The sequence below is a fragment of the Triturus cristatus genome, chromosome 6 (assembly GCF_964204655.1).
Source record: "Triturus cristatus chromosome 6, aTriCri1.1, whole genome shotgun sequence".
NCBI classification, from domain to species: domain Eukaryota; kingdom Metazoa; phylum Chordata; class Amphibia; order Caudata; family Salamandridae; genus Triturus; species Triturus cristatus.
In genome coordinates this window covers 808,098,712-808,121,605 of record NC_140589.1, presented here as the reverse complement: position 1 = coordinate 808,121,605, position 22,894 = coordinate 808,098,712, and the positions used below count along the sequence as shown (strand labels likewise).

At 41.6% G+C, this 22,894-nt stretch overlaps 1 protein-coding gene across 1 annotated transcript in view; it reads left to right on the top strand.

The window, feature by feature from the left end:
• Positions 1-22,894, top strand: part of MTR (5-methyltetrahydrofolate-homocysteine methyltransferase) — a 456,618-nt gene that overhangs the window by 179,617 nt on the left and 254,107 nt on the right. Inside the window, exons 14-16 of the mRNA XM_085611389.1 lie at positions 6,183-6,323; positions 12,428-12,613; positions 15,062-15,241. Of these exons, the coding sequence (XP_085467515.1) occupies positions 6,183-6,323; positions 12,428-12,613; positions 15,062-15,241 (507 nt within the window). The remainder of the gene's footprint in view (positions 1-6,182; positions 6,324-12,427; positions 12,614-15,061; positions 15,242-22,894) is intronic.

Sequence of the window (22,894 nt, the reverse complement as noted above, 5' to 3'; positions counted from 1 at the left end):
TGGTTACTAGTCCTTAATAAGTTCCCTTGTAAAATGCTGGAGTTTTGTTTTTATGACTAGATCTACTGTTGAGTAAATGTTTAATTTAGAGATTGTGGAAACATTATGGTATTCCCTTGTGTCGCCCAGAATTGGGTTGCCCTACAGTGACAAAGTCGGAGACTCTTGTAGTTTGAGAAGAAAGATCATCCCCTAACTATGTCTCCCCCGGCGTACTTTTTCCCTGAACAAAACGAACGCAACAAAACGTGTGCAATTTTTGACACATTATTCTGTGTGTCATACAAGACAGCCCTGCCGTTACCCCCGAATCAGTAACGTTGATAAGAAACGTTGAAATAGAGTTAAATTAATTTTTTATTTCCCACAGGGATGCCTTGACATAAAAACACCTGGCATAATCTCAAATTGATAATCTCAAATTGCCCACACACATTCTCAAACAAAGCAGGATTTGTTTTGACAGTTGAGGAACTTTGCTTGATTCACTGACTCTCTGTTCGCTGGCGAGAGTACAAAACTGTACTTTTAGGTTTGCTAATGCAAATGAAGCACTGATTAAGCCCCCCCCCCCAGCTCTGAAAGTTCTTGTAAAGCAATCACTGCCCCAAATATTGCAATTTATATCCCTCTTTCTCTTTCTGAGTTGGATGCATTAAAGTCTGAAACTAAAACAGTATATATCCACAAAATCTCAGTTGTACAATGGCATCACACAAGCCACGTTCATCTGACAGGACGTCTGATGTGTTGAGTTATTATGTTCATTTGTGTAATTTGTTAAGTGCCAACATTGCCAGCATTGGGCTGACTGTATAGTAAACATTATAGATAACTGTACCAATAAAACAACATAATAAAATTTCAACCGTTGTGCAGTAAAATACAACCCAAAAAGTATAAAATAGATATTTGTCATGCACTGCAGATGGACCGGAGATGAGCAGGATCACTACTGTTTTGAGAAATGTTTCCAAGACTCTTATCGTCGTGCATGAAATACCAGGATGGCCTCTCCCAGACTTCAGCTCCCAGTGGCATCTGGTGACCTTTGAAAGGGATGAGTCGGAATGCTTATCACAAGTTGAACCCATTTTCCTTTTCAGAATTTGCCTTGGGCGACACCTATATGTTTAGAAATACCTCCAGTTTCCCAGCCTTTTGTCATGGGTACCCCTTATGCCAAAAGTTGCTTACAGTATGCCAGTATCGGAAACCTGTATACCATTGGTGCCCTATGCCAAAACAATACCTCCAGTATGTTAGAGCCAGTATTTTTTCATGGTTTGCTTTCTGCACCTGAACCCTATAGCCCCAGTATGCAATGGTTGTCCTCTCTGATGCCAAGAAATACCTCCAATATGCCTGCATCCGCATTTTGCCATAGGTGTCCCCATATTTCAAGACTTTCTTCCAGTATGTCTGGGCCTGCATTTTGCCATGGTGCCCTCCCTTATGCCAAGATTTACCTCCTGTATGCCAGTGACAGCATGCTACATTGAGTGCCTCCATAAGCCAAGAATTATCTTGAGTATGTCATGGCCAATGACTCACAAGTATAAAAGACTTGTAACACTCACATGCTCACTCATTTATACTCACTCTACTCACTCTCTACCTCGATAACTCTGTTCCCCCTTAATTAGTTAATTATGCTAAATGTACTTGGCTCATTGAATGGAAACCCGTGACTGTGCCTACAACAGGAAGAACTAAACATCTCATTAGGATTAATCAAGGGGGGCACAGTTGTTTCTCTAGTGAACCAAACAGAGAGTGTATTTAAGAAAGCATACAAGCCTTGGTTGTGGTCTTCCTGCTCTTTCCCTCCTATGTAAGCTTATGTTGCTCTGCACCAGCAACAGTACAGCATTGTTCTGTCTGACAAATCAAAGTTCCCTTAGTGCATGTTTTGCTGATTGTTCTTGAATTTTGGGACTGGCTGCTGGAATACAGTTTATTTTCTCAAGGGCCGCCATTGAAGGTGTGGTGGAGTGTATGATGTTGACCGGAAGCGCTGTGGTATGCAGATCTGTTTTCAGTACCATAGCAGCTTTCTTACTGATGATGGCTAAAATCTGGGGAAAACAGTACTTTCTTCCACCAAGGCACTCAAAACAGACTTCCTCGTCTTTGGAGATTGTACTTGCATTGTCCTATCTCCAGTATTGCCTGCCTTGGGCCCTCTCTTTGTCCCTCTTCAGCACTAACATGGTTACACAATGTGCGCTTACCTCCATCTAGATGCTCTGATCCAGTGATGCCATCACATTCCTCTGCAGTTTCTCCACTACTTAGAACTACTTATCCGCCATGACCTCGGTGGTGTTTCCCTACATACAGAGCTGGGCTCATCTCATTTCACCTAAAGAGTTATGGATTGCATGGCTGGAACTCCCCAAATACTGTAATTAGGGTAGAGTAACAGCAGTGACTTGATGTATGGAAGGCGTGCTCTTCAATTTAAAAATCAAGTTATTGATATAGACCCTCAATCCTGCCATCCAAGCCCTTCGTTTTAATTTCAACTGCTATGAATGCCTGGTCAGACTTATGCATTGTGGCATTCAGGTCTGAATGTAGGGTGTTGCGGCTTTCTCCCCCCTATTGCAAGTGCACAGAAGTAGGTACTTTCTAGGCATCCGAATACTCAATTATGGGGCAAAAGATTATGTCCCTCTGGCACTACTTATTTTTTGTGTTTGACTTACAAGTAGTTAATGGAGACTATCACTGTTTTATAAAAACTTGTCTGATCCCATGTGTGGGTTGCTCTATGACCACATAACTAGACCTCTATCCCAGCACTGATCTAACTGCTTTTGCAAAAATGACCCTCTGCAGATGCGCTGTTGTGGTGAAAATTCTAAAGTGTAGTCACTCCCACACTTTCAAACATGGGATGCTCCTGATCTTGACACCTTAAACGTTCCAGATGTGCATCTCCTCTCCCTCTGTGGTTAAGCAAGCAGCCCAGTGGTGCTGCTCCCATTTGGTTGTACGACGGTTCAACACTTGGAAATACATCATGTGGCTTTGCCACGCATTTTTTAGCACACATTTATGCAATTATAACCCATGCCAATCCCACACATTTTTTTAGATGCAAAACAATGTATTTGTGGAGGTAGACCCCCACCCCCTCCCCCCCCAAATTACCTTAAATGCGTGGTATTGGCACGCGTTGTAAATGCATATTCGCGGTAAAAATATGCATGCTAAAAAATGTGTGATAAAGGCACAACGAGGTAAAAACCTCATGGTAAAGGCTGTTTCCCCTTCCATTCTATCACTGTCAGCTGCACTTTAACTAGTGTACTGCTCAAACTACTGCTTCCAGTCTGTCTGACACTTCAAAGACCTGCCAGAACCCTTCAGTGAGCTTCATCGATTTCTCTGTTGTTTTTCTACTTCCAGGTGTGGAGGGAAGAGTCAGGAATTGGGCCAGTGCTCCCTGTTACCTCACCATATAGCTAAAGATCAGGAGAAAAAGCCTCACTAGTGTCTCATGCCTCTTTTTAATCTTGCAGGAACACATTTTGGTGCACTAGGTGGCAACCTACATGATGGATTTGAGTTGTCATGGGGAGACTCAGGCACACGTGGGTAATCTGGGCTGCACCTGAAAAGACCTGACGTCCTTTTTGTTATACCCCAAGCACATTCTGATTTTCTGATTCATCTCCTCAACTTAGCTTCTTAGTCATATTCTTTCAGGTAAAAGAAACTCTTTATCATCATCATCATCATCATCATCATCATAAATACTTTATTTCGGTTCTTTTATAGACCATAAAAGTACATATACAGTATAAAATACATATCACACATAAAAACACAATTCAAGTAAAGTGCCAAATAACGAATAGTTGTACGGTTTACCACAAAATACAACATTACTAAAGATAAAGGCATAGGATAGTGCAAAATACACAATAAGACGTTACTGGTCCATACAGATTCTCAGTTTAACAGTTAGTTTTAAAAATTCCTTCATTTGGAGGATACAGTCACTATGCAAGAGTTGTAGATACATTAGTGCCGGTCTGATTTGTATAAAATCAAGTTTTTTTAAAAGATTCACCAGATAGCGCTTACGGGGGAACTCATAGAACTTACATAAAAATATAAAATGCAGCAAATCCTGCGGAGACTTTCCGTCGCAGCCGCAGGGTGCTGCCAGTTTATTAAAAATATCTGTTTTTAGTCTAATCAGCAGGTGATGAAAAAGGTTCAGCCTAAACCTTGTCAGCAAAAATTTTTCATGTGTGGTCAATGAGCCAGACAGGTACGGTTCTATAGCTTCACAAGTTTTTAGCATGGCAAATTTCCTCACGCTTTGTTTCTGGAGCTCCACGCCTTCCCTCCGGAACCTCCTATCCATAAGGAAGGCCCGTTTAATGAGCTCCAGATCCCCTTGTACAATTTTGCTCGGGTGTTCAAACAGTTCTAGTCGACCTAGCCTAGAAAAATTTGATTTCAGGTATTTGATCCAAGGAGTACACGATACCTTATCCCGGCCCAGAAAATCCCTCATGATCAAATGTATTAATGGTATATCCTGGTTTAACCATAATTTAAGCCAACAGGTCAAGGGACGTAAGCAGAACAAATCACTTAAATATTGCGCCACTAGCTCTTCGTGCACAGCAAAGTTAGATGTGCCTATAGGGACACATAAGAGGCGCTTCAGAAAAGAATTCTCGGCAATCTGCAGATGCTCACCGTCAACATATCCCCAAATTTCGCTGCCATAGATTACAGTTGCCACTGACTTAGCATTATACAGTTTAAGCATGGCACAGATGGGCTTTTTCCCAATTTTGGCAGCAAAGTTAAAAATTGAGGTGTTTGCCCTTACAAATTCTCCTTTCTTTTTTACAAGATGAGCGGCCCAGTTAAGTTTAGCGTCGAAGAGAACCCCGAGATAGGAGAATGATTTTGTTAACGGAATTATAGCTTCATCAATTTTAAATGTGAAAGTCCTCCTTGGTTGCAGTCCTACTTGCATGACAAATGATTTAGAGTTGTTAACCATAAGATCTCTATCTGTCATAAATAGTTTAAAAGCATCTAGGAGAGATTGAAGGCCCTTCTCCGTTCTCGAAATTAGAACGGCATCATCTGCATACAATAGAATAGGAATTCCCTGCCTGCCGACTCTGGGATAGTCAGCTGGAACATTCTGTAATACGCTATCTAGCTCGTTGATATAAAAATTAAAAAGAAAGGGGGCCATAATACTTCCCTGGCGTACACCTTTTCTAATTTTAAAATTATTTGATACACACAGTTCTTGAGAATATCTCACATTAGCTCTGGTATTGTTGTGTAGGTCGGCCAAAAAATCGACCACACCGCTATCCACCACCTTCTCCCTCATGGCCTGCCACAGCTTTCCCCTGTTTACACAGTCGAAAGCTGAGGACAGATCCATGAAGGCTAGGTGGATGGTGCCCTTCTGTACTCTTTATCATTTGATTGGCAATGATATAAAAACAATCTTAACAACTACTGTCTAACAAATGCTAACTATTTGCTTAAACTCCAACTTTAGTGGGCTTTCAAGAAAGAGTTTAGTTTGTTTTCCTAGTTTTCTTGTCTTTGTTGCTGAAGATCTGCACATTAACAGACCGACACACAGGACATAACGGGGACTATATTGGTTGATAAACCTTATGCATTTTGTAATTTGACAATACTACAGTGATATAGAGGACAGTAAATTAAACAGCTTCCTCTTTGACTTTCTGCTCAGAAACTAGGAAAATCCCATTTGTTTGCTGAGGGAGTAGAGATTCCTGTGTGAAGTATTAGATGCATTACCAACCGTGCAATAGCACAGATTAGCCTTGGTCTAGTCAGATCATCGACAGTGACACAAGGGCTTTGTATTTAGTTCACAGCATACCAGTGGCAGTTATGCCTTTACTTACAGAGTGAAAGAATACATACAGTTCCCTGCTTTACATTGGAGAACAAAGAGCTAGACAAATGTGACAGCACTGAATTATAAGCCCCTTTTCTAGCAATGTAGATCACTAATCCCTATTGTTTGTTGTTTGCCAAATAGCTAAGCATTTATTAACTCATCACTTTTGTTTGTGATTCTGCATCTTTCCTATTCCAGTCAACAACCACTATAAAAAGTTTAAGTATTTGCTTTTTTCCCCTTGCAATAGGAAGCGCTGAGTATTGCCAAAGCCCAGGTAGAGATGGGAGCTCAGGTCCTGGACATCAACATGGACGATGGGATGTTGGATGGACCCAGTGCAATGGGCAAATTTTGCAACTTCATTGCCTCTGAACCCGACATTTCCAAGGTTGTGGATTCCCTTTGTTACTTATATGAGGTTGCATATATTTTTCAGAATGATGCATATGAGGATGGGTTCTTAAGCCTGAAGAAAAGTGACTTTATGTATTGTCAACCATATTGTATGAGAAGAGACTTGTCTGACTTTGTTCCTGCTTCTCACATTGACATGACTACCGATTGTGCATCTGCCTATTTTCTCTGCATCTTCTGCTAAGTATGTTAGGAGCAGATACCGTGGCTGAAAAATACCTTTTATATGCTTTGAAAAAAAGGGTAACAGAAAATATCCAATTCTTATTTTATATATATATATTTTAGAACAGACCTCAAATCCGTGTTTGCGAAATTGAGGCGTTTTAACTTATTGCTTTGCACATTGATTGGGTTGATATGTTCAACACTTGTAACAAATCTAATAATTATATACATAACAGAATAATCTTTTGTCTGTTTTCTCACACTTACAATCAGAATAAATTAAACAAATCCCAGAACACTATAATCATGTTTTTTCTCCTTCAATACAACATTTATATAGCGGTTACTACCCCTGTGTGGGGCACTGAAGAACTTCTCAGCATGCTACACTGTTTAGTGTGTAAATGGAAGGGAGGCTTCTTTGTTTTTGATCTTATGTGGGAAGCGTTCCCAAGTTTTGCATGATGGCCCATGAGGTGAACGTATCATGTTGCGGGACACTGCGTGTAGCAGTGTGATGCACGTAGAATTGAGAAATAGATTTGCAGTTTTTTTTTTTACTAAGCTGGCAGCTTTGAAACACATCTGCATATCCCTTTACGGTATTTTATGATCATAGTCCACTTAGCTGGTTACTGTACTGAGGTGTCTATTATGAGATATTTTGTTTATTTCAGGTTCATGGTCCTGAGCAGGCATAGTTTGGAGGGGATGTGCTTTGTTGCTAACAACTCTTCTCTCATTCCCATTGTGAGATGTCTAGAAGTAGTCCTACTGTGTTGCTAATTGAGATCTGCTGTGGTGGGTAAAATTAGAGTCCATTGTTGGCCACCGATATGTGGCAGATCTCTTCAGTTATTCTGCACCTGTTCAGTTGGCAATGAAATGTTTAATACTATGGACTGGTGCAGCTCCGGGTGATGGACATAACTGTCAGGGATTCTATCTTATGTGAGTGTAAGAGGATCAAGCAGCATACGGGAATTATTATTCAGCCTTTATGTACCGCAGTTGGCTGCCCCACCACAGAGTATTATAGTATCAGTATTAATGTGGGCCAGACAGTTATATATGAATTGACATTACTATATGATACTCCGGCTATACATAGATCAACCTTTCATGGTTTAAATGGACATAGAAAGTTGTGTGCTGGTTGGGATGGTCCTGTAGGTTGTAGACCAGGGGTCTCCAACCTTTTCTGCAGTGAGAGCTACTTCTGATCAGTGAAAATCATCGTGAGCTCCTAAAGTCCAAGCAACTTGTGCATTATGCTCAAAGTCCCTCCACACCCAGCTTCGTTGACGAGAGATAAACAGATAATCTAAAGATTTAGTGTCTGCAATGCACAAAATGAAACCAGAGAGCCTGGTATTAGTCCTGGCTTCCCTCTTCAACAAACTGCATACTCCTGACCTAACCAGCTAAGAGGACTACAATCATAAGAAATCATATGGCCATGCAGTGCTGTTCAAACATACTAAAAACCATAAACTGCACATCTGTCTCTAACACCTTTTCATCCACCACACTACTACGTTCGATAACTCGGTAATCAAACCTCGGTGGTCATCATGCACAACATGGAACACTTCCTATATAGGCTCACAAAATAAAGACAACACCTTTTCCACCACAAACACTATATGGATTGGCTTGCAGGGTAGTAAGCACAATATACAAATGCTGCAATACAATTATTTTATTGCATCTTCCTCATTTATTTACATTATCACATGACCGGACCTTGAAATGCCTGAGTTCAGGGTGTGCACTGTACAAATTCTTCCCTAACAGACTATAAATTAGTTCCCTGTAATAATACCATATTCCACATGTATGGTGCACATGACTTGCCACTAGGTCCATTATTATAGAATTGTCAGCAGGGATGGTGGGAGTCCATGATTGTTTCATGTTCGAAAGCTAATACTTCTAAAAATGCCTCAATGTATTACTGTAATATGCTGCTCATATGAAATGCTTATGCATGTAGGAGAAATAAAAGTTGTGATTTTCTAAAACATTCCATCATATATGACTTTTGTGCCACTATTTGCATCATTTTCAAGTCTTTGCTCACGCAAGGAAGGTGCCACAGACCTTAGCTTGGCCCATACTCAGCTCTCCTTGTTAATTTATTGACCTTGTTTACAACAGGAACATATGGCCACTGCAAGGGTGCAGTATTTTGGTTTAAATTGGATACATTTAAAGTGAATTGTGAAGCCTTATATTCATTGTTCTTAAAATCAACACTTCATTTTAAATTACTCACATGAAATTAAAAGCCTTGTGTTACACGCATTTTGTGTTTTTTTAAAATCACCTCTTCAAAGTTCTCCCTGGGCACAAACCGGAACCAGGAACTTAATTTCACATTACATTTCTCCCATTATTTCATTAAAATGTATTGAAAAGACATGTAAAGTTATGTTATCGGTTTCGTTTTGTGGCCAGGAACAACGTGCAAGGTACACTATTTATTTCAAAATAAAAGATGCCTGTGAAACGCTGCATTAATTTCATTATTAAATTAAAGCAGTGTTTCAGATTGATTTATTACTTATTTGAAGTACTGCTCATGTTTTAGATGCCTCGCATAACGCCATGCACAGGCATCTTTAAAAAAAAAAAAAAAAGTTTGTTTTGGCCACAAACCTAATGCCTGTCTGGTTGTGCTTAAGGTGGCTGGCACTGCATTTCATGTGTTGCGGCATGGAGAACCAATTATGCCTTTAAGGCTGCCACTCCGGCCGCAAAAATGCACAGGATCATTGCACAAAGGCACACAGCAAAAGGCTTGCATAGCGGTTCTCCGTGGGCAGTCAACACTGCCCATGCTGGCTTACATCAACCACTTCACCCTGCCCCAGATAGGCTCAAATAGTAGCTGGTTCCTACGGTGGCAGACAAGCACTTGCAAAAGACCTAAAAAATAAACAAAACGACGACGATAGGGTAATAAAGTGGAAGTCAGGCTGCGAGCTACTGACAGGGCGCCTGCGAGCTATCAGTAGCTCGCGATCGACCGTTTGTAGACAACTGTTGTAACTACTTAATGTTACCATTTTCTCTCCGGTTTGTATTCTTGGTCGTGGTATGATGTGGTTATCTTGGAAATAACCATGCTTTCACCTTTTTTCTGAAGTGTATATGCTCCTGAATGCTTTAGAATTTGGCTGGTTGTGAGTTCCAGAGATTGTCAGCTTGTACTGAGAAAGCTGTGCCTCCTAATGATTTCATACTTTATGGTGGTACGGTGCAAGATGGAGCTCAGTGTCCTATTTGTGTTGCTTGAATTAACTTGGTGGTGTAGCTGTCCTGTTCCTGACGAGACTATGTGAACAATGGTGTAGGTATATAACTACCAAGTTGCACCCACTCACAAAACAAACATTTGAAAGCTGCTTAGTGGAAATATGTAAAAAGGCTGGTTTTGAGCGTGTAGGACTTTCACACTATAAGAGCATTATTGGAGGACCAGTGGGAAAAAAAGCCTCAGCAGAATGAGGGTTTGCAGCATCGACCATCTTGAGATCCTAAGCCCATCCTAAAAGTTTGCCTGTTATTGTACCCTCTGACCCTCACTGCCACAAAAGAGCGAAAGAATGGCTCTTGAAGAGAACAGTCCTGCAGAGAGAAAAAATGTCAGCACACCAAAGTAAATGGCTTTGGTTGACCCAATTGAAATGCAGATTCAGAATGATGGCTAGGTCCCCTCTTGGGTGGGGAAGAGTCTGTTTCAGCACAACCATCCGTTTTTGACCCCTTTCTTGAAGTCTCGTGTGCACATATGAATGCGCAGCAACTATCTAATGAAGCTAAAGGAATTTTAAGTGACTAGGAGGCAGTATGATTCAAAATTAAGATTGGAAGATCTAAAAGGAAGTCTGGGAGAGTGGCCATCTTGTGAAAACTTCCTTTTTGAGTGTTGAGTTTTTCTAGATTTTTGGCATAGTTGTCTACCTTATGTTTCTTGGCCACCCACCCTCATTCAGGTGTCTGGCTGGGGGATTCTCCTCGCTTTCTTAATACCCGCTCTTTTACTTTCCTTCCTTGGCCAAGCCTCTAGTCATGTCCCTTTTTACTCTGTTAAAACTCCCTACTGGAAGTCTGAGGCTCATCACAACCACTGGACTTCTGCTTTCTTGGAAGGAGTTCAATTTATCCAGGTGCCTGAAAATAATATCTCCTATGGGAATCTGGACTTTTTTGAGGGCTTAAGGCTCGTATATGAATATTAACACTAACAACTGCCTGCTAGTGAAACTGGTGAAAGGCACTGGCATCCTTGATTGCCCACTGTAATCATGTGTTCGTTGTACATGCTTAAAATTCAGTCGACATAGATTTTAAAAAGTAAACAGTTGTTAACTTTGGCTCAAATTTAGCTAGTAGTCTGTGTGTCAAAAATAGTGTGGACCAATAGATAACAGTTACAAATAAATGCCATTATGTGAGAGAATGGGAAACATCGTTTACAACGCGGGGATTACATCGCGATGCCATTACATCGCGGTTTTTACAACGCAAATCGTTACAACGACTTGCGCTAGATGGCGCTCTAGGACAAGGAATAGTTTAATTTACTATCCAACACCTTCCCTACTGTACGTAGACTGGAGTTGGAATAGTAAATTATACTACTCCTAAGTCCAGCGCCCTCCAACGCAAGTCGTTGTAACGACTTGCGTTGTCAAAACCGCGATGTAATGTACCGCGATGTAAATGTATGCGTTGTAACGTCATACATCCGAGAGAATGCATGTTAATGTTGCGCACTGTGTTCTTTAGCCCTGAAGGCTCCCTTTCTGTTTATCACCACAGTATATTACTTATCTATAAGTCACCTTGCTTTGCTACGAATGCTTCTATCCTAGGCCAGTAGCTTCCAATAACCGTGCACAGGCCAGTGGGAGTATAATCACACTTACCATAACCATAGCGTACTTTGTAGCCACCTCAACGTGCAACGTGCAACATAGTACAGTATGTTAAATTGCACTGCTACAGTGCACATCACATAGCATTGACTCTGACTGCTGGTGCTGGTCAAGTCCTACAATCTGCAGCTTTGTAACACCACTGCTAAAAAGCGTGGGTGCGGTGTGCCTTTAGCCACAGACACCTGTGATACGAACATATCTGCCTGCTCAGCCAGTGCCTCCATGCTGACAGATCACGCACCTCTTACCGCCAAAAGAGCACTATGTAAATATCTGTATAAGACAAAAGAAAATAAGAGACTATTTATTCCTTTGGAACTAAAGCCCATATCTAAAGAGAAATCCATTTCATAGATGGATAGTGTCTTCACCAAAATATTTTCAAGAGTCCCTTTAGAAACCTTTCTAGACCATCCCAAGACTTGTACACAGTAGTCAAGGATTTTATGCTTCATTCCCTTATGCATTATAGCAGAACCACAATTTCTGGTGCAGATGTTCAGTGGGATTTATATAAGAACCCATGATTCAGAAAATGAGGTGTCGGCCTGTAACAAATGTTCTCTGAGTTGATCCCTTCTATGGATTCACATACAATCTTTTTTTTTTGTAGGAATTGTTTGTCCGTGGAGCCTTGCTCTTAAAAAGAAGCTTGATTGCATAGAGATTTTTTGGACCTCATAGACCGAGCTATTTTTTTAGCGCTTGTGAAGTAGGAAGGATACATGTGTTGTTGTTGTTGTGCTCCCATAACTCCCTGGTAGCAGGAGGTATTACAGTAAGCATAATGGGTTAAAGAAGATTTTGAAAACTTGGGAAAGGCGTTGTAATAGGTCAGCAACTGTTTCTTCCTATACTGCACAATTTTTTGCCTGCCATTTTGTTTGATTTGAAATATTTGGAATGGGTCTGACCTAAATATGTTCAGAGAGACATGACAAACCTTCTTGTATGATTGCAGGTGCCTCTGTGCATTGACTCCTCAAATTTTGCTGTAATAGAGGCAGGCTTGAAGTGTTGCCAAGGGAAATGTATTGTAAACAGCATAAGCATGAAGGAAGGCGAAGAAGACTTCTTGGATAAAGCAAGAAAGATCAGACGATACGGAGCTGCTGTAGTCATTATGGCCTTCGATGAAGTGGGGCAGGTGAGTTACTTTTTTCCTAGCTGTCTGTCAGACAAACCCTGGAAAGCACATTTTCAAAATTTCATAGCTAATGCTATACAAATTGTGTTTGCCGGTTATATGATGAGCACGTTTATTGGGCATTTGACCAGTTTTGAATAGAATGTATTAGGGTTGTAATTGTAATCAATATATCACACTGTAAGACAAAGAAATGCCAAAAACATGTGACTTTCCCTGAAACATGGAAGCAGACCAAGGGAAAGCAGCTAAGATTTCTTGAAGTTTCCAAAACCGGATACATAAGTGTGAAACAAGACAATAAACTACTTTCTACAGATGTTATATACTGTCCATTGTCGTCATCATTTACACAAACTAAAACCTTGAAATACTTTGGACTGAATATGACCAGAGTGTGAGGGGTTGGTGTGGGTACATATGACGAAAGTCAAACACAGTTGTGTCCAATAAGTCCCATTCTTCCAAGGCATATTTGTAAGGGAATGAGCAAGGATTGTATTAATTAAGTGAAATTTGGAGCAAAGAACATGCTTTTGCAAGCTGGTAAGGAGCAAGCTCTCTTAAGTGGGTGTGAGGCTGCATGCTAGTATTCTGTTAAACAGTTGAATAATCTTGCTTCTACAATTTGGCCGTGAACAACTGGGAACAGTGACTCTCAAACCTATTATTGGACATTAGGAAAAGGAAAGGTTTGAAATAAGACAGAGGCAGCGTCAACATTCGACCACTTGGTGAACAGGTAATTTGCAACTATGACACTATACAATGTAAGCACTTGGCTACTTCAACCCAAGGTTGATGTGAGACTGCAGTGCTAGCTCTATACATGGTTAAAGGTATTCATGATTTATTGTTGTTATTTTTCAATGTAGATACAATTGGTGCTGATGTTTTAAAGAGTACATTGATTACATAGCTTGCCATTGGCCACTAAGTGGATATATTTCTGATTTTCAGATATCACTCATGGCAATGGACTGCAGCAAACATCTTCTTTTTTCAGTTTGTTTGTATTGAAGTATAGCCGTGCATATAGCTATACAACAGTGGACTTTGCAATTGGCTACTTATCGTATGTTCTGAAACTAAAATGTTTATAGTTTTAAACAAATATGTGGAACCAACAAAGCAAATAATTAAGGCTTGAAAATTGGGGGAAATGGTAGAAAATCCATCTAATAGGAGACACAAATGCCATAACACTACCTAGTTTAGTAACCACAACGAGAGATTTAATTTGAAAAGATTAAAGTCATCTTACATTAAGGAGGTGTATGTTTTATTAGGAAGTTGTTTCTGATTAGAGTGTAATCAGTACCTATGGACAATAAAGAGAACTAGACAGTGAGTGACACATAGTTCACTGGAGTTCTCTTTACTTCTAACCAAATTGAAAAAAATACATTTGGGAGTACCTTCAAGGTTATTTTGTAGTACTGACAAAAATCAATGTCTATAGGACATTGTTATATGTAACCCAATCACCTTAATTAGGACTCTGAGGAAGAACGTCTCTTTTAGAATAAATGTATCTGTGGTTCTTGCTTTGAAGGGATGCTACCCAGCAATGAAAAGCCAGTTTGGCACCAGAAAACAGACTATTGTTGATGTAAGTTAGTCAAATACATCTGCAAATCTACAAGTCATCACTATAAATCTAGATATTGGTTCAATGAGAAAATGTGTCAAAATAATCTGTCTCTGGAGGACAACAATAATTAAACTGTGTTGCAATTTATTTAATAGCGGATTATTTACAACTATAAACGTTGGTTTATTGTGCATTTAAAATGTCATTTTATTATTTAGGAATGTTGTACTTTTTCTGTGTGGAAGCACATCTACTATTGTTAAGGTTCTTGGGTGGAAAATCATTCAATTTGCCTCTTAGAGCCCACAAATAGTAAATGTTTTATGATATAGCCAAAGTGACAGAAGGCAGTGGTTTTAAAGCAGTGGGCAAAGCATGACCTAGTATCTCTAATAGGTTGAAGGACGGTAGTGAGGAATTGGAGGGGTACAGTCTCTGGTACACTAATATGGATTGATGTGCCATCATAAAAGATACACACTTTTTTATATTTATGAAAATGTGTAGATTTTTGGGTTTCTTTGTGGTAGATAAAGGACCTAAGGCTTCAGAAATGACAATGTGGAATAATGTTAACAGTATTTAGAAGTTCTTCTCTTCCCACAATAACTTACTTACTGTCTAGATATGTTTATCCAGTGATGCAGTTTAATTCAAATATTTTCATCCAAGCGCCCTATCACTTTGTGTGTGCAGAAGTGCTATATGAATCTGTTAAATAAATAAATAAAAAATACATTTTGAGAGTGATTGTGAGTATTTTGCTGCCTGTATGCAAAGTGTTATTTCTCAAAATCCACTTGAAAGCACAATGATGTTTTTTTATTTTATTTGTATTTATTTATTGTCACCAGGCCACAGACACAGAAACCAAAATCAAGGTGTGCACCAGAGCATATAATCTTCTGGTGCAAAAATTAAACTTCAACCCAAACGACATTATCTTTGACCCGAATATTCTGACAATTGGCACTGGAATGGAAGAACACAACTTGTATGCTATTAACTTCATTGAAGCAACTAAAACTATAAAGGTGAGCCATAACAACATACATTTCATTGTATTTAAATGCTATTTTAGTAGTTGCTTGCTTGTTATCAACTTGATATGAAGATTTGTCACTGCCCCATCGCCAAGCAAAGTTTGCTATTTGTAGCCAGATTGAGTTCTTTCTCAGATCTATAATCTCTTATTCTCGGTAGGAGAGTTGAGATTCTATGTTTCAAATAGCGTTAGATAGTAGAATGAAGGGTGCAATATGGTGTCTGTTATTAAAGAGTCTGTTATTTTCAGCTTGAGAGATGCGACTGCATAAATTACATTATTTTAATAATAGAATATGCTGGATTTAAGCCATAATTTGTCACACATTGAAATTTAAAGTGGGCAAGTAGGCAATGTGTGCAGTATTGCACTTTGATATCATAATTTTTTGTTGAATAATAGCTGTGTTAAAAGTTCCTGGTTTTTTGTTCTGAAAATGTGCCCAAAGAAAAGAAAGTTGACAATTCAAGTGTAATTTACGCTTACTTTCCAAGGAAAATAAATAAAAACTCAGACTAGGCAGGATGTTTAACTTATGTTGCTGTAGGGAAGCTTTCTAACATTTGTATGTCTATACCACTTTAAAAGTTTTTTATTTATTAGTCGAAATTACTTAAAATATCATCAAAGTACATACAAAATGATTTGGGTCAGATTCTCGTATGATTGTGGCAAAGTAGTTGGCAGGCAATTTGGCAGAAAGTGATAAAGAAACATATAACCCGCTGTAGGAAACTGCCTCTTTTTATGTGGTCACTCACACTTTTTGCTTGATTTTGTTGCTGGTTTTTGGACTCCGCCCACGGGGGACACTGCTTTCCAGTGCATGTGCTTTGACTGCAAAAACATGTTGAAATTGGCTGTACACCTAATTGACTTATTTAACTTACTGTAAGTCACTAATATATTGTACAAAGTGTACAATATATTATATAATATATAAAGGGCATGTAATTAAAATTTCACTAGTGGACTGCGGGACACACTGTGTCACCTCTACAGTGACAGTGCAGAACATAACTACAGGCCTTCCACCAGTATCCTGGCTGTGCAGGTTCAATCTGGAAATTTGACTTGTCAAAATAACAGGCCGAAACGCTCCTATTTTGTATAATTATGTTTATTATTTTTCAATGTGGAAGTGCAAAGACATAGAGAAGACATGTGATGAGTCGCGCCTAAGTAGGCCTAAGTATCCAATAAGGCTGGGTGTATGGTATGTAAACGTAGGATATGTGAAAGTATAATATAAACCATGTCCTCACAGTGAAAAAGCTCTAAAAGCTATGTTCGAGGCATATGAGCTGCAGATCACACACTGAGCATAGGTTGCCATCTGGTGTTGGGCCCGGATGTTTGCACTTGTTTTTGTATCGGAAAAGTCTTTGGAAGTCACGAGATAGGTGACTCCTCCTTTGGATGATAGTGTGCATGGGCATCGGCTCAATCGTCGGATTGTGTTTTTTCCACCATTGGGCTTGGATGTGTTTATCGCGCTCCAGTTCTGTGCCGTTACCGATCCAACTTTTGACGCGCAATCCTTCACCCTTTCTCCGGTATTGTTTCGATCTCGATCCCTAGTCATCGCGCATCTCTTCAAGTCGAAGTCCTCGATCCGGTCGTCGACGAAGGCCTTCGGGCCTACCTAGGCCATTACATCTGGCTCATGGAAAGGACTCCTTTTAAGAAGTGTCCTCAATGTGGATCAAAGTTTCCACATACAGATCTTCATGAGGTGTGTAATGTCTGCCTTTCACCGGAGCACGAGGCCAGAGACTGTCCAGCTTGTGCCTCTTTCCGCTCCAAGAAAACCATTCGGGATCGTCGAGTTCGAAGAACAATGGCGCGCTCGTCCATTCCCGACGACATCTTCCAGGAGGGCGTCGATGTACCAGAGCAGGAGCGGGTCGAAAAAGGCCTTGTCAGCGCCTCTGAATTCGATGACTCCGACGTTGAAGACATCACTCCTGGGCAGCGAGTCGTAAGTAGTGACGTGGACCCCGACCCCCTCCCACCACCACCAAAAAAGGCTTCGGTAACACCTTCACCTTCGGGCCTAGGTGCACACCGAGCCAATACTTCTCACGCCCCGCCTTCGGGCCCGGCAAAGAAGTCCACAAAAAAGCCTTCAGGCCACTAGGGATCGAGTCAGCCTGCCGTCGGTACCGAAAACCAAATCCGACACCTAAAAACAAACAGTCCTCCTCTTCCGTGCCGACCACTGGTTCCACATAAGCGCACTCTGCACCGAAACCTACTGGTACCGACCCCTTGATTCCTAAAAAGTCATCAGAACCGAGTAAAAAACCACTTCCAAAAAATACGGATGCTCAACCTTCGGAGCCGAATAAACCCTCTGAACCGAAAAAACAACCGTTTCCCCAGACTCCTTCAGAGACTGAAAAATCTCACGCTTCCTAGCCAAAAGCGCATAAATCCACTCCAGATTCGATGCCACGCAAGCCTTCGGAATCGAGAAAAACTGCACCGAAAGACCAGCCTCAACCAAAAAACTCTTCTTAAAGACCCAAGAACAGGTCAAATGACTCTTAGTTCCAAAAAGAGACCAATGGACATGCCTCTACCGGCTCCATCTCCACCAAAGAAGAGAGACATTGTAACATTTCCTCTCAGACTCCCTTCTCCACCTCCTCCTCTACCTCCTCTACCTCCCCCTCCACACCACTCCCCTACACCATCTCCTCCACCAGTGGACGATGATGACACCTCTGATGACGGGGGGGTGCAGACGATGAACCACTAGGGGATCCTAGTCCGCCTCGCACACCGGACACATGGGACGTTTATAATACACCAGATGTCCCTAATGTAGCACAAGATGACATCTATCCCTCTAGACCTTCCCCTCCAGAGGACACCATAGGTTTCACCCAGCTTGTTCATAGAGCTGCACAATACCACGGGGTAGATTTACATACAGACCCTGTGGAGGAGGATTTCTTAATGGAAACATTCAATACATCCCAAAGATCCACTTCTGTTCTCCCCATGTTAAAAGGAGTACTCAAACACGCACCTGAGGTGTTCAAAGATCCTGTTAGGGCTAGGGTTATTAACCCCACGATAGAAAAAAATACAAATCTGCCCCAGCAGACCCTGTTTACATCAAGGGACAAATACCATTGGATTCTTTAGTGATCTCCAACGCCAGAAAGGCTAACTCACAAACGTTAGGGGATGCTCCACCTCCCAACAAGAAATCAAAACTCTTGGACGCTTTGGGTAAACTTACAGCGTCACATGCAGCCAACATTTGGCGAATCGCCGATACACAAGCTTTGTTGGCTAGATACGATAGGGCACACTATGACGAGTTAGAGACCCTATTGCAACACCTTCCTGACAAATACAAAACCAAAGCCAACGGCCTCATACAGGAGGGTAAACTCATAACAAACACCTCCATTTGTTGCACTTTAGACGTGGCAGACACCACCTCCCGAGCCATTAACACAAGTGTCCTTCTATGTAGACATGCATGGCTACGCATTTCTGGTTTTAAACCAGAAGTACAAACTACAATACTTAAGCAACCATTTGATGAGGAACACCTGTTTGGCCCTGCCGTGGATTCATCACTAGAAAAGATGAAAAAGACACCGACACGGCTAAATCAATGGAAGCCTTGCAATTGCAAGCTCCCAGACGTTCTTTTCGTGGCTCCTCTTACAAGGGCACCTCCAGAGGTTATTCCTCTGACAACTCCTCCACGTCCTATAAAAATCCCACCCAGACATCATTCACCAGAGGTTATCAAAGAGGGGGCTACAGAGGCAATAATAACAAAGGTAGAGGCAAAACCTACAATACTCGATACGCCTCCACCCCTACCCAATGACTTCCCTCCGCTCCCCCTGGACCATTCCACTCCGGTCGGGGGAAGATTGCTAAAATTCCTATCTGTCTGAAACAACATCACTACAGACAGGTGGGTGAGACAAATCGTTCAATCAGGTTATTGTCTAGAACTCACCTCTACCCCCCAAACATACCACCCAGACAGCGGCCAATGTCACCAGAACATTTATCGCTGCTAAAGCAAGAGGTACTTTCCCTCCTACAAAAACATGCAATAGAACCAGTTCCCCTGCATCAGCAAAACACAGGGGTTCACTCTCTGTACTTCCTCTTTCCGAAAAAGGATGGCTCTCTGAGACCCATCTTGGACCTCAGACCCCTAAACCTGTACATACACTCAGACCATTTTCACATGGTCACACTTCAACAAGTCCTTACTCTTCTCTCACAAGGCGATTTCCTTGCCACTATAGATCTCAAGGACGCCTACTTCCATATTCCCATTCACACTTCTCACAGGAAATATCTCCGGTTTGTAGTGGACGGTCAGGATTACCAATTCAAGGTACTCCCATTTGGAGTCACCACAGCACCCATTGTCTTCACCAAATGTCTAGCGGTGGTTGCGGCTCACATAAGACAGCAAATTCACGTCTTCCCATACCTAGACGACTGGCTCATAAAAGCCAAGTCATACAACCAGTGTGTACATTACACTTACGCCACAATCCAACTACTCCACAACTTACGGTTTACTATAAACCACGTAAAGTCTCACCTACAACCGTTCCACATACAACAGTACCTCAGTGATACAATAAACACCTCAAAAGCACTTGCCTATCCCAGTCCACCCAGGATAGCAAGCATACGCCTCATAACAAAATTTCAGCCGCAACACTCTCTTCCAGCACGAGTGTTCATGCAGTTGATAGGGGTGATGGCCTCTTGCATCTTTATAGTACCTCACGCAAGACTCCAGATGCGTCCCCTACAGGAATGTTTGGCACGTCAGTGGAACCAGGCTCAAGGTCAGCTGACAGATTTGGTGTTGGTGGACGGCCGCACACATTGCTCTCTGCAGTGGTGGAACACCCAAAACCTTTCCAAAGGGCGACCGTTCATCAAGCCGGTTCCACAGATTGTGCTAACAGCGGATGCATCGCTCTCCTGCTAGGGAGCTCTTCTATTACATCACACCATGCAGGGCAGATGGACGCTTCAACAAAAGTTAATACATATTAATCACCAGGAGTTACTAGCCATATTTCTGGCGTTAAAGTCATTCCAGAAACAAATATAAGGCAAAGCTGTCCTAGTCCGTACCGACAACATGACAGCAATGTACTACATACAGAAACAAGGCGGGACGCACTCCCTACAGCTCTCTCAAATAGCACAAAGCATATGGAGATGGGCTATTGCCCAGAACATTTTCCTCCTAGCCCAACACGTTCCAAGAGTCCAGAACAACATAGCAGATCTACGAAGTCGTCAGACGCAACAGATTCACGAGTGGGAACTTCATCCTCAAGTTCTTCAACCATTTTTTCACATTTGGGGGCAACCAGAGATAGATCTCTTTGTCACACACGAAAACACCAAATGCCCAAGCTTCGCCGCCAGAAATCCTCACCCATTGTCCAAAGGCAATGCGATATGGATAAATTGGTCAGGCAGATTTGCGTATGCTTTTCCGCCTCTCTCACTCATTCCACTGGTGGTGCGCAAATTGCAGCAACACTCACTGACTCTCATCCTAGATGCTCCAACATGGGCCAGACAACCATGGTACACCACATTAATGGAACTATCTGTAGTCCCGCATCAAAAACTACACCTCTCCTTACGCCTCTTAACCCAGAACCGTGGAGAGGTCAGACACCCCGACCCAGCACAGCTCAACCTAGCGATCTGGCTCCTGAGGTCTTAGAGTTTGGTTACCTTAACCTTCCCCCTGACTGTATGAATGCGATCAAAGAAGCTAGATGCACACCACTAGAGCCTCCTATGCCGGCAAGTGGAAAAGATTTGTGATATATTGTCACAACAACACCATCAATCCTTTAGATGTGTCTATTCAACACATCATAGGTTATCTACTACATCTCCAAAGGTGTAATCTAGCATACACATCTATTAGGTTACACCTCGCTGCCATAGCAGCCTACTTACAAAATAGACAACACTTGTCGCTATTCAGGGTACCTGCCATCAAAGCATTTATGGAAGGCCTCAAAAGAATAATTCCTCCCATGGTACCACTCTCACCTGTGTGGAATTTAAACATTGTTCTCACAAGACTCATGGGCCCTCCATTCGAACCTCTGCACAAATGCGAGTTACAATTTCTAACATGGAAAGTCACTTTCCTGGTGGCCATTACTTCCCTTAGAAGAGTCAGTGAGCTACAAGCACTCACTATTCAAGAACCATTTTTACAACTCCATCATAACAAAGTGGTTCTCAGAACCAATCCCAAATTGCTCCCTATGGTTATTTCCCCCTCAACCAGTCAGTGGAGTTGCCAGTATTCTTCTCGCAACCACAAACAGTCGCAGAAAGAACTCTTCATACTCTAGATGTAAAAAGAGCACTCCTTTATTACATTGAAAGAACAAAAGTTTTTCGCAAGACAAAACAACTTTTCGTGTCTTTCTCACCACCACATAAAGGCAACCCCATATCAAATTCTGGAATTGCAAGGTGGATTGTCAAATGCATACAAATTTGCTATCACAAAGCAAAACGTACACTATCTATTCCCCCTAAAGCCTACTCTACCAGAAAGATAGGGTCTTCAATGGGGTTTTTAGAGAACATTCCCTTAGATCAGTGCTTTCCAAACTTTTCATGTTGGTGACACACTTTTTAGACATGCATCAATTCGCGACACGGTAATTGAGTTCTACCAGCAAAATATATGATTTGTAAAATAATAACATACATACATTTCCAAGACTGCTGTAAATTTAGGAGTAACAATATGTAAATATGTGCAAGAATTAAAATAATATTTTGTGGGGGGTGGCTCAGAGCACTGCACGAGCCACCGGAAGTCTACTCACCACCACTGCCGCTGCCGGATGCTTCAATGGGTCTGCAGGAGGGTGGCTGCGAGCAGCAGCGGTGCTCTGACTCCAATCATGGCTCACTGTCCACCACAGGAGACTCTTCCTCTTCCGCAGGAACAGGTAATGCATCAGTAGCATGCACAGTACTGTCCTGCATGATGCCTAGACCGCGTTGCCTAGACTCATTGTGTGACAGACAGCAGCTGACACACTAACGTGTCGCGACACACAGTTTGGAATGCACTGCCTTAGATGACATCTGCAAAGCAGCTACATGGGCTACACCGCACACATTCACAAAGCACTATTGTGTAGATGTGCAAACAAAACAAGAAGCTAGTGTGGGGCAAGCAGTACTCAAAACACTATTTCAAACTACTGCAACAGATACTGGTGGTCGCCGCTAAGGAGGGGTACTGCTATACAATCTATGCTCAGTGTGTGATCTGCAGCTCATATGCCTCGAACGGAAAATGCTACTTACCAGTATGCATCTGTTTTTGGCATGTAGAGCTGCAGATCCGCACACGCCCTTTCACCTCCCCGGCTACCTTTATCTGCTCCAGTATTATCTTATTTAGATACAGCATACATGGGCATCTTTTCTGTTTCTCACAAAGCTCCATCATTTCCCTGCTGGCGAAAAAACAATCTGACGATGGAGCCGATGCCCATGCGCACTATCATCCAAAGGAGGAGTCACCTATCTCGTGACTTCCAAAGACTTTTCCAATACAAAAACAAGTGCA